The sequence below is a fragment of the Cebidichthys violaceus genome, unplaced genomic scaffold, assembly GCF_023349555.1.
Source record: "Cebidichthys violaceus isolate CVI_PGR_0920_01 unplaced genomic scaffold, fCebVio1.0.p SCAF_21, whole genome shotgun sequence".
NCBI lineage: Eukaryota > Metazoa > Chordata > Actinopteri > Perciformes > Stichaeidae > Cebidichthys > Cebidichthys violaceus.
In genome coordinates, this window is record NW_027176384.1 from 5,271,273 (window position 1) to 5,282,685 (window position 11,413).

At 40.1% G+C, this 11,413-nt stretch overlaps 1 protein-coding gene across 1 annotated transcript; it reads right to left on the reverse strand.

Annotated features, from left to right (window-relative positions):
* Window positions 1-7,545: 7,545 nt before the first annotated feature.
* Window positions 7,546-9,537, reverse strand: LOC137877090 (fish-egg lectin-like). Its single transcript, XM_068716774.1, has 4 exons — window positions 9,439-9,537; window positions 9,102-9,335; window positions 8,524-8,869; window positions 7,546-8,154 (listed from the first exon to the last, which is right to left on the reverse strand). The coding sequence occupies exons 1-4, from the start codon at window positions 9,494-9,496 to the stop codon at window positions 8,013-8,015; spliced, it is 780 nt and encodes a 259-aa protein (XP_068572875.1). The 5' UTR covers window positions 9,497-9,537; the 3' UTR covers window positions 7,546-8,012.
* Between the last annotated feature and the right edge of the window lie 1,876 nt (window positions 9,538-11,413).

Genomic DNA, 11,413 nt, shown 5'->3' on the forward strand with positions numbered 1-11,413 from the left:
CATCCCATCTGGTTTCTCTGGCTTTTATACTTCTAGATCCTTGGGTCCAAACCATGTGGCTAGTTATAGGCAAAGCTGGTTCTGCAAGCTGTTCGGGGAAGCTAGGAGGACATTTTTACTTCCTTCTATTATTGTTGTCTTTCATTTCAAATATGCACCAGGTTTGCCAGCCTAGATGGTACAGCCTCCCACGTTGCACTGGCCAACATTAAAAAAACAAAAAGAAGGGCGTTGATCTCTGAGATGGAAAGCATAATTACGATGAATCGACAAGTTTGTTTTTTGTGCTGGTTAGAACATTAACTGGTGAGTGCGTTCCAAATCGTACAAAGTGAATAAACAAAATCCCAAAAGGTTCCTCAGAACAATGGCCCCTTTGACTGTTATATTTGATGCGGATGTAGTCTTTTGAGCAGGAGCTAGTTTAACTTTTTGATACAAGATTAGGTAGTTTAGCATGAAAGTGGTCAAAGCTAAGGACTCTACAAAGATATTTGCATTTCAAATTTGAGAGTCTTTTCGGAACTCATCTGCAACTCGCATGGCTTCCATGTAGAGCTTCGACGAGGGACTGACTGCATTACCTGATTGTTGTACATGCGTTGGAGCCCAAAGGGATTTGTGTTGGTGCGCAAGAAGAAAAAAATCCTGAATGGAACTCGAGGAAAAGCTGGAATGAGACATACAGTTAAGCCCCTATGACACCTACATGACAGCACATTGTGTTTAGATTAATAACACTTTCAAAACACAATTCACGTGTTAACACCACCATTACAACCTCATATTGTGGTTATTTCAACATTGCTTATTCAGTTTCACCTATTGTCAAAGATGTTTTCCTTGAAATCACGATTCCCCTAAGAAAATGTTTTCATATTGGTGAAGGGTTGAAATAAAGTCATGATGTGACTCGACATCTAGTTTGACTATTGGAGAAAATGTTTGCCGGGTTGTTATTCCTTTTCACATTTGAAACAATAACCAACAAAACAACAAAATATGTAGTTGATCCATGCTCTCCTGGGTCCCGATCTTTGCACGAGGATAACAGATTAATCCAGATGAGAACGTCGATGATTTTAAATTCATCTGGAACTGTTGTCAAGGAAACAAGTCCTAAAGCCCAAATTTGCGAGATTGCAACCACCTACCTGGATCATGACCAAGATGTTACACCCCATTCTAATTCTGCTGTCATTTTGATGTCAACTACACACCTGTGAAGTTTTGTGCCAGCATGTTGGACAGATGTCACACTATCACAGGGTCAAAATCTGTCAACAGACAGATAAATAAACACATGGATACTTGTAGATCTTTCGGGCCAAACCATGTGTCTAATTATAGGCAAAGCTGGTTCTGCAAGCTGTTCGGGGAAGCTAGGATTTTTTGGGCCAAACCATGTGACTAATTATAGGCAAAGCTGGTTCTGCAAGCTGTTCGGGGAAGCTAGGAGGACATTTTTATTTCCTTCTATTATTGTGGCCTTTAATTTCAAATATGCACCAGGTTTGCCAGCCTAGATGGTACAGCCTCCCAGGTTGCACTGGCCAACATTAAAAAAACAAAAAGAAGGGTGTTGATCTTTGAGATGGAAAGCATAGTTAAGATGGGAGGATACGTTTGTTTTTTGTGCTGGTTAGAACATTAACTGGTGAGTGCGTTCCAAATCGGACAAAGTGAATAAACAAAATCCCAAAAGGTTCCTCAGAACAATGGCCCCTTTGACTGTTATATTTGATGCGGATGTAGTCTTTTGAGCAGGAGCTAGTTTAAATTATTGATATAAGGTTAGGTAGTTTAGCATGAAAGTGGTCAAAGCTAAGGACTCTACAAAGATATTTGCATTTCAAATTTGAGAGTCTTTTCGGAACTCATCTGCAACTCGCATGGCTTCCATGTAGAGCTTCGACGAGGGACTGACTGCATTACCTGATTGTTGTACATGCGTTGGAGCCCAAAGGGATTTGTGTTGGTGCGCAAGAAGAAAAAAATCCTGAATGGAACTCGAGGAAAAGCTGGAATGAGACATACAGTTAAGCCCCTATGACACCTACATGACAGCACATTGTGTTTAGATTAATAACACTTTCAAAACACAATTCACGTGTTAACACCACCATTACAACCTCATATTGTGGTTATTTCAACATTGCTTATTCAGTTTCACCTATTGTCAAAGATGTTTTCCTTGAAATCACGATTCCCCTAAGAAAATGTTTTCATATTGGTGAAGGGTCAAAATATACAGTACCAGTCAAAAGTTTGGACACACCTTCTCATTCAATGGTTTTTCTTTATTTGTATTTATTTATTTATTTCTACATTAATATTGAAGACATCAAAACTATGAAGGAACACATATGGAATTATGTGGTAAACAAAAAAATGTTCAAGAACTTTGAATGTATCCTCAAGTGCAGTCGCGAAAACCATCAAACGCTATGATGAAACTGGCTCTCATGAGGACCGCCCCAGGACAGGAAGACCAAGAGTTACCTCTGCTGCTGAGGATACGGGCAATTTTTGCCCCCACTGACTGAAATCCAGGGGCATTTAAAAAAAAATTGGGGGCACTTTTTGAAACTTGTGAAAAATAATAAATATACTTATTTATGCTTACAATATATGAGCAATTGTCATCAAATGGCAATAATACGACTATTAGGCAGTAGTCTACAGATTCAAAGTGTTTTCTTAGATTTTTTTTAACAAAAAACAAACATTAAACAATAAACCAGACAATTATATTACATTGTATTCTTATTTCTTTGTGGTTATTTATTGTTATTATCAAAACATGTAAACACCTATTAACAATTATAACTTTTCTTTCTTTTTTATAATTATAACTTATTATATTTATAGATTTTTTTGTTACCTTTCATCATGTTGTACCAGGGACGTGCGGTCAGGGGAGGCAGGTGAGGCAATCATGACAAGTAAAAAACAAATAATGCGAACGTGTGGTCAGGGGAGGCAGGTGAAGCAATCATGACAAGTAAAAAACAAATAATGCAAAAATAAAATTAATATTAATATTTCTCTACTGATCTGTGCTATAAATGTAATTTCTGTATGATTCCAATCATTTCAAGCATTTTTATAATCAAAATCGCTGAATTAGCTCATGTCCTGTTCAAACAGAGGAGTCACATGAGGTGAGGCAGCGACAAGCTGTGCCTCACCTCAGATTGCGCAATCCCTCACAAACTGGGTTTGTCACCACTGTAATATTTGTTGACACTTTTATTCTTTGTCCTTTCTTTACATAGAATAGGTAATGTATTTCACGTCTGTGTAGAACATATTTAGTGTTGCTGATCTGACAGAAACCGCAGTGAAAAAGCACAGAGGGGAGGCAAACACTACTCTGCCTCAAAGAAGAGGGCGTGTGAGAGCCCACGGGTCGGGTTTATGCTTGTTCTGTCATTGCTCTTCTTCTACACTTTTCTTCTTCTTATATTTTGCTTTGACCACAAAAAATGTAAGATTCTATATGTCTCTAAAAACAAGGAATATGAACAAATCAACAGCAATTCAACGTCGGACAGGTAAAGTAACCTTTTATGTGTTTGTTGTTCTCTTTATACATCCATGGTTGTTACGCAGATTATCGCGGAATCTCACGATTTTCGCGGGTGGCGCCCGCGAGCGCTCCGCTTTTGAAACGCTCCTGGCGGGGCAGGTCGGTGGCGCAGGTCGGCGGGGTGGATCGCTATGTGTGTGTAAAGAATGCTGATATGAAAAACAACCAGTAGTCTATGTGCAAGCTGCCAATTGAATGGTGATTTAAGCTTCTCTATTGGGTTCCTATATTTGTAAATCTGACTTATGTAGTGTCAGTGCCTCACCAGCCACGAACCTCACCGCACGTCACTGTGTTGTACCTGCCTAGTACAGGAAATACAGATAGGACAGACAAAACAAAGAACAAAAACATAATGGCGGGTGCTCCGGGAAACGCATTTTTCAAACCCTACCAGTATCATTCCCCCACCCCGATGCTCGCTTCGCTGGGCGGACCTGGCCAAGTCTGGGGCCAGCAGCCGCGGTAATTCCAGCTCCAATAGCTATCTTAAAGTTGCTGCAGTTTAAAAGCTCGTAGTTGGATCTCGGGATGGAGCTGACGGTCCGCCGTGAGGCGAGCTACCGTCTGTCCCAGCCCCTGCCTCTCGGCGCCCCCTCGAATCTCTTAACTGAGTGTCCCATGGGGTCCGAAGCGTTTACTTTGAAAAAATTAGAGTGTTCAAAGCAGGCCCGTTCGCCTGAATACCGCAGCTAGGTATTATTTCTATTTAGTGGGTTTTCTCTCTGAACTGGGGCCATGATTAAGAGGGACGGCCGGGGGAATTCGTATTAAGAAGCGCTCCATTTCTTCATTTTTTTTAGAACGTTCGGTTCTTCACGCACACGCAACATCAGTCAAGGCAAAAATCAAAAACATTCTATGGCAACTGGACCGGGTCATATAGGCTACGATGTTTTTGACAAGTTCATTAAATTATCATTATTATTAGAGGAAATTATGGGGGCATTTTTGCCCCTCTCCTAGTGATATCGGGGGCAAAATTATATTTCTAAGGGGCAGTTTTGCCCTTTACCCTCGTGTATTTCCGACGCTGGGATCAGCACGTGTCCAGAGAGGCGCTTGTAACTGACATAGAGGACGTTGGAGGGGATGCTTGCCAATTAACGGGAGAGGACGGGAGTGTTGGCTCCTCATATCGGCGGGTTGAGAGTACCGCGACTTCATCGGCAGAGGGCAGCATTCTCCAGCGCAACCTACAGCTCTGCAAATATCCTGTCTACATCAAATAAAGTTCATCAAATACATCAGTACGATGCGTCGCCGTTCTTGCTGGACCAGTGAAGCTACAGTCACTGTTTCGCTTACAAACATGGGATTTGAGCCGAATGACCAAACAGAGAATAAAAGGCAAACATATAACGTAACGGGACAAAAATGAAGATGGCTTCAGTACATTTTAGGATGTACCAACCCTGGTGTTGCAATTTCCTTTCTAGCATATCCACCTTCTTATAAGATGCTTTCCCCCATTCATGCTAAATTCGTGATTATCTGCTCGTCTAAGAGACGGTTCAATAATCCCACTGATAAACAACGTTAACCATAGCGTCACTCATATGAGAAAGAAACCGGGGATCCAGACCCTCTAGGACAACCTAAATTGTCATCTTCAGCATTTTAGAATTCACCTAAAAGGATTTAAATGCTTTGTTGGTACTTTTATAAGTTGCTCTTTACCAGCAAACTAAGAGCAAAAAGAGTAGAACACGAGTCCCGTTGAAGGGATATTGAATACGCCCTTCATGGCTACATACACGCTAACGGGCTAAAAGACTGAGGCTAAAGCTGCATGTACCTGGCAAAATGGTCAGTGCTCTCAACATGTGATGATCCATGTAGAGGACATTTAGTGCTTTATAAACAGCACTGCTCGTCCTCGCATCTGGCTTAAAAGTAAGTTTTTTACTGTTGATTAGATGCCTGTAATTAGGTCTGTGGTTAACACAGGCTTAAGAGATTTTAATGTTGTGTTCTACAACTTAAAATATGTCAAGAAATACCCCTCTCGTGAATTTTGAAGCTTTTAAGTGTCTTAAAAAAGGTGGTTGCTAACAAGTGGCTAAATTGGACTACAAAATGCCATCACGCCAACCAGTTTGCCTTTAAAGCCTCATTGTGTTTACTCACGCTTATGTGACCGGGGTGTTTGTTTGTAGCCTAACGTTAGCTTTTTACTTCTGACGATTGATTCACCCTTCAAAGAACAGAAAAATGGTGTTCATTTGTGAAGATTATCTTGCCGAACAAAGTGTGTAAGTATCAAAAACTTGTGTTTGCAACAGAGCTTATTTTCTGCTATAATTCAAAATCAATCAATCAAAAGTTTTAAAGCAGATCAAAACACGGTTTAACCTGTTACCATTCCAGCAAAATTCACCTAAAACGCCTATCCAAGGCATACCCAAAGTAAATTGAAAGCTGTTGTTGAACCATTTGGAGTACGTGCATGGTTTTGGTCTCTTTGGAAAGGTAACACATGTTTTTTCCCCAAAAGTTACAATTACTGTAAGTGCTACTGGCATTGAGTAATAGAAGTTTGAACACACTGAAGACTTATTAGCTGGACAACACAATGGGACCACAGCATGAAGCCTTACCTAGTCCAAGTTCACATTACCACAGAAAATTTATATTTTACACGTCTTTGTAAGGGTATATCTAGGCGCTTTCCAAAAATGGACATTTGGGGACCCATGGTAGCTAACCATAGTAACAAACCTAGACTGTGTAGAAATGTGTATTCATAATTCTAACTAAAGCTTATTTATGACTATATACAATTATCTATAAATGAATTCACCATTTTCTACTTTGCTAAATCTTCCGAAAATATTAAAACCACACTTTGTATTTAACGCATGGACACAGGTACCTGACTCTGTGATTTCCACATTCTGCCTCTAAATCTACCCCCTGAAGCTGCATATCGTTATTTTCGAAATTTCATTGGCTATACGAAGTGTCAGTCATCAGAAAGATCGGTTGCAATTGGCTCGAGCTTCACACGAAAGAAGAGGGGCAGGCACTTTCCTTCAACGCGGACTCTCGTTGGCTATTCTAGGCTGTAGAGAGGACAAGCTCCTAATAGGTCAAATGAGGTGTCAATCAAAATGTCAGAGTGCAGCCACCATTTTGAGATCCAGAGACCGGCAATGTTTACATGCGAATTGAAGTTACGTTCGAAAATACATAGACAGGCATATCTGCCGGCTAATTTGAAATGATGCAACAGCAGTCCGTGGGTATATATGGACGTAATAATGTGTTTTGGACTAAATATTTTACTGGATTGGATCGTTTGGACCTTTGGCAATATAACAAGACCGTTTTTGTTGGAATATTATCGAGGGGTGGATTTTTATGAAGCTTCATCAATGAGTTGCCTCGATTTTGTAAATGTTTGTTTGTTGGTTGGTGGTCTGACAGAGGCGTTGATTGTACCTGCTGTTGGGATTGTATCTTGAAATGGTTATCTAATCACCAGAATCTTAGCTTTCCAAAGATATGTCGTATCAGTGCCTACCTATAAATAGCAGTTGTTTACATGACACAGATGGTAACAGGTTAATCAGTTCTTCACACAGCACTTTTGGAAAGTCTAAAACATTTAGAGACTATTAATATATAGAGCACAGGTGTCAAACTCAAGGTCGAATCCGGCCTGAGATGTCATTTTATATGGCCTGCGAATCTGCCATCAAATTATTTTTTTTTAAATGGTATATTTAGTGAATGGTATATTGGTATTCAATGACCAACGATGGTTGAACTATCAAACATGTAAAAAAGCTCAAACATGAAAGGTTTTCAGCAGTCTAACAGTTCTTTACAGTTGCATGTTTAGGATTACTTTACTTTGTCGTTTGATCACACATTCACACCAGCATCAACATTTTGTATGCATAATGAAAAAAGTCAGATGAAATTGCTTCACTTATCATTTATTAAAAACAGTAGAAAATATGGCAACTTGCAAGTGGAGGTTATACATGCCTGACATTCTTAAAAGGTGCATTAGGTTACTCTTACACTGTTCATTTGTTATTCTCATTTTCTATTTATATTTCACATTTCAATACGTTTGAATTAAAAGGATGAATTTTCCCTAATGTAATCAATATTACCGTTATATTTTTCATAAAACACCAATTTACAGTCTGATTATTGAGTTTTATGCATTAATACTGAATCATATAAGAAAGGGTCACATTGCTTCTAAGAATCAATTATTTAATGCCGCTTTAATTTTAACTGTTGCCAAAATAAGTAGTAGCCTAATAACACGGAGATGCCTTGAGAAAAAAATGAAATGCTGCTCATTCATTTGTGTGTACTGTCCTGAGTAATTCAATTGAAGGAGATTCCTCTCCCTAGATTGGAGATTGGTGCACACAGGGAGTCTGCCTTACACGTAGCATTAATGTAAGCAGCGCATGAGAAAACCACCCCTGCTAACAACCCAAAGTGTGCCTAGGTCGTAGCTCACGTGGCTCATTGCCAGGCACACTGGGATGGTGACCCAGGATGTGCCATATGGGTAACGACTGGAAATGCCAGCTCTGTTGAGAAAAAAGTTGGAGAAATCAAAAAAGAAATAATCAAAAATCAAACACTGGCTAAGTGCTGTAATTAGAAGCCATACTTTTACAATCATGCCTTATCAAAATGTCAAACTTACATACAGCAATTACACCACAATAATTTTAACATCATGTTAGTGCGCATCCATGCAAGATGTAAAAACATTTTTATGGAGTGTCAAAATGAATAATGTTAATTATATTTCTTTTAGGTGTACTGCTGTTACTGTTCTTGCTATACATACTATAATGTTGTGTATAGCTTTAGGTTGTAACCCTGCTGTATCTACAAACAGAGTAAAAATCATCCTCTCCAATGTTAGTGCCAGACTGTGAGTACGTTCTTACCTTTCCACGACCTTGCCTGCTGTGGTCACTCCAAAAGCCCTTCCGTCAGTCCCCACTTCAATCATTCGCAGACTGATGCCCGACACTAATCTCCAGCCAGAGCTGCTGCAGGTGCTTGGGTTCACTTGTGCATGGTAGACCCGGTAGGACCTGTCGACTCCCCAGCATCCGTTGTGTGGGCTGCAGCTGAAGTACCTCATCGACCTCGACAGGGATGTCCAACCTAGGGAGCCCCTTCCCCTGTAGGCCAAAGCTGACGCACTTTTCAGGCAGTAGATGTTCCAGCCGGTATTAACTCCCACGACCTGATCATTACCTCCCGCGTCCACCTGCAGCATAGACAGACCTGAAGACGAGTACATTTAGTCAGCAAACAGTTTGATGGGAGTACTGTAAATGTGGAAAACGTCACTTGGGGACCCTTCTACATAGTAGGAGTGCTGTACTGCTCTAGCGCTATATTATACAGTAAACTAAACAAAAGCAATAATGATGCCCAAGTAAACGCATCCAGCCTGTTGTGTAGTGGAAGTAATAATAACAATGCTAATAATACTATTAATAATAATAGTAGTTACCAGAGGATTGTCGAAAGTCGCCAGCTACGTATTTGTAGACCAAGTTATTGTAGCCAACTCCCCAGATTCCTGAAGGTCCCGTTGAGACATGCTTGAGTCTGGTATAGCCCATTCTGGACCAATATGATCCAGCCAGGAAATACGCATAACTGTGGTCTCTTGCAATCACTTTCCCATGCCCGGCGTCAATCTGTAGAGCATTATTCAGCCGTGGAGCCTCTGTGCAGGTCCAGGCTGTGGAAGTAAAATGATCATTGTAGTGAGTGGAAAATACATATCCGTGAAAATAAAAACAAATCTTCCTTTTGTTAAGAAATGTAATTTGACGGTGACTTACCAGCAGCATTGATGGCCAGGTAACACAGCACCAGCAAGAAGGCTACGACACCTTTCATGTTGTCTCAGTGTTTGCGAGTCTCTAGTCAGTGTACCTCGGTGTGGAGCTGCAGTCCTACATCCCATCTGGTTTCTCTGGCTTTTATACTTCTAGATCTTTGGGTCCAAACCATGTGGCTAGTTATAGGCAAAGCTGGTTCTGCAAGCTGTTCGGGGAAGCTAGGAGGACATTTTTACTTCCTTCTATTATTGTGGCCGATAGTTCAAATATGCATCAGGTTTGCCAGCCTAGATGGTACAGCCTTCCACGTTGCACTGGCCAACATTAAAAAAACAAAAAGAAGGGCGTTGATCTCTGAGATGGAAAGCATAATTAAGATGGGAGAACAAGTTAGTTTTTTGTGCTGGTTAGAACATTAACTGGTGAGTGAGTTCCAAATCGGACAAAGTGAATAAACAAAATCCCAAAAGGTTCCTCAGAACAATGGCCCCTTTGACTGTTATATTTGATGCGGATGTAGTCTTTTGAGCAGGAGCTAGTTTAAATTATTGATACAAGATTAGGTAGTTTAGCATGAAAGTGGTCAAAGCTAAGGACTCTACAAAGATATTTGCATTTCAAATTTGAGAGTCTTTTCAGAACTCATCTGCAACTTGCATGGCTTCCATGTAGAGCTTCGACGAGGGACTGACTGCATTACCTGATTGTTGTACATGCGTTGGAGCTCAAAGGGATTTGTGTTGGTGCGCAAGAAAAAGAAAAAAATCCTGAATGGAACTCGAGGAAAAGCTGGAATGAGACATACAGTTAAGCCCCTATGACACCTACATGACAGCACATTGTGTTTCGATTAATAACACTTTCAAAACACAATTCACGTGTTAACGAGAGTTCATCTGAAACTGTTGTCAAGGAAACAAGTCCTTCAGCCCAAATTTGCGAGATTGCAGCCAGTTACCTGGATCATGACCAAGATGTTACCCCCCATTCTAATTCTGCTGTCATTTTGATCTCAACTACACACCTGTGAAGTTTCGTGCCAGCATGTTGGACAGATGTCACACTATCACAGGGTCAAAATCTGTCAACAGACAGATAAATAAAGACATGGATACTTCTAGATCCTTGAGTCCAAACCATGTGTCTAATTATAAGCAAAGCTGGTTTTGCAAGCTGTTCGGGGAAGCTAGGACGACATTTTTATTTAATTATATTAATTATATTGTTGTTGCTTTTCATTTCAAATATGCACCAGGTTTGCCAGCCTAGATGGTACAGCTTCCCACGTTGCACTGGCCAACATTAAAAAAACAAAAAGAAGGGTGGTGATCTCTGAGATGGAAAGCATAATTAAGTTTTTGTGCTGGTTAGAACATTAACTGGTGAGTGCGTTGAGCAGGAGCAAGTTTAACTTCTTGATATAAGGTTCGGTAGTTTAGTCCAGTTGTTCCCAACTTACTATCACTCCAAAGGGTCAGAAGGAAAATATGGGGTTTCTAAGATGATTAATGAGAGACGATTTATTTTCTACTTTTTCTACATGCATACTGTATATTTATCTTTTATTTTTGCCCTATTTGAACCTCAAACAGATTAAAAACAGTAAAAACACACAAGAAAATAATAAGTCTACAGCCAGCAGCTGGTTAGCTTATCTTAGTTTAGCATAAAGACTGGAAGCAGCTAGCCTGGCTCTGTCCAAAGGTTATTAAATCCACCCTCCATTCTAGCTTTTCCCCATGTTTCCAGTCTTTGGGCTAAACTGCGCTAACTGTAGCTCTAGCTACGTACAGGATTTACCCTGCATACCTGTGAGTGGTGTCAATCTTCTCATCTAATTCTCAGCAAGAAACTGAATAAGTGTATTTTACAAAATTTCAGACTGCACCAGTAGAAACATTCTCTTCAGGGTTTTTTTTAGGTTTTTTTTATATAATATTAAGATTTTTATACCTGTAACCTATTGCTGCTCTGG

Coding starts and splice junctions, on each gene's coding strand:
- LOC137877090 (XM_068716774.1), bottom strand. CDS start 9,496: ATGAAAGGTGTCGTAGCCTTCTTGCTGGTGCTGTGTTACCTGGCCATC. Junction 8,870..9,101: donor CGACTTTCGACAATCCTCTG/GTAACTACTATT, acceptor ACTCGTCTTCAG/GTCTGTCTATGCTGCAGGTG. Junction 8,155..8,523: donor GCAGGCAAGGTCGTGGAAAG/GTAAGAACGTAC, acceptor TTTTCTCAACAG/AGCTGGCATTTCCAGTCGTT.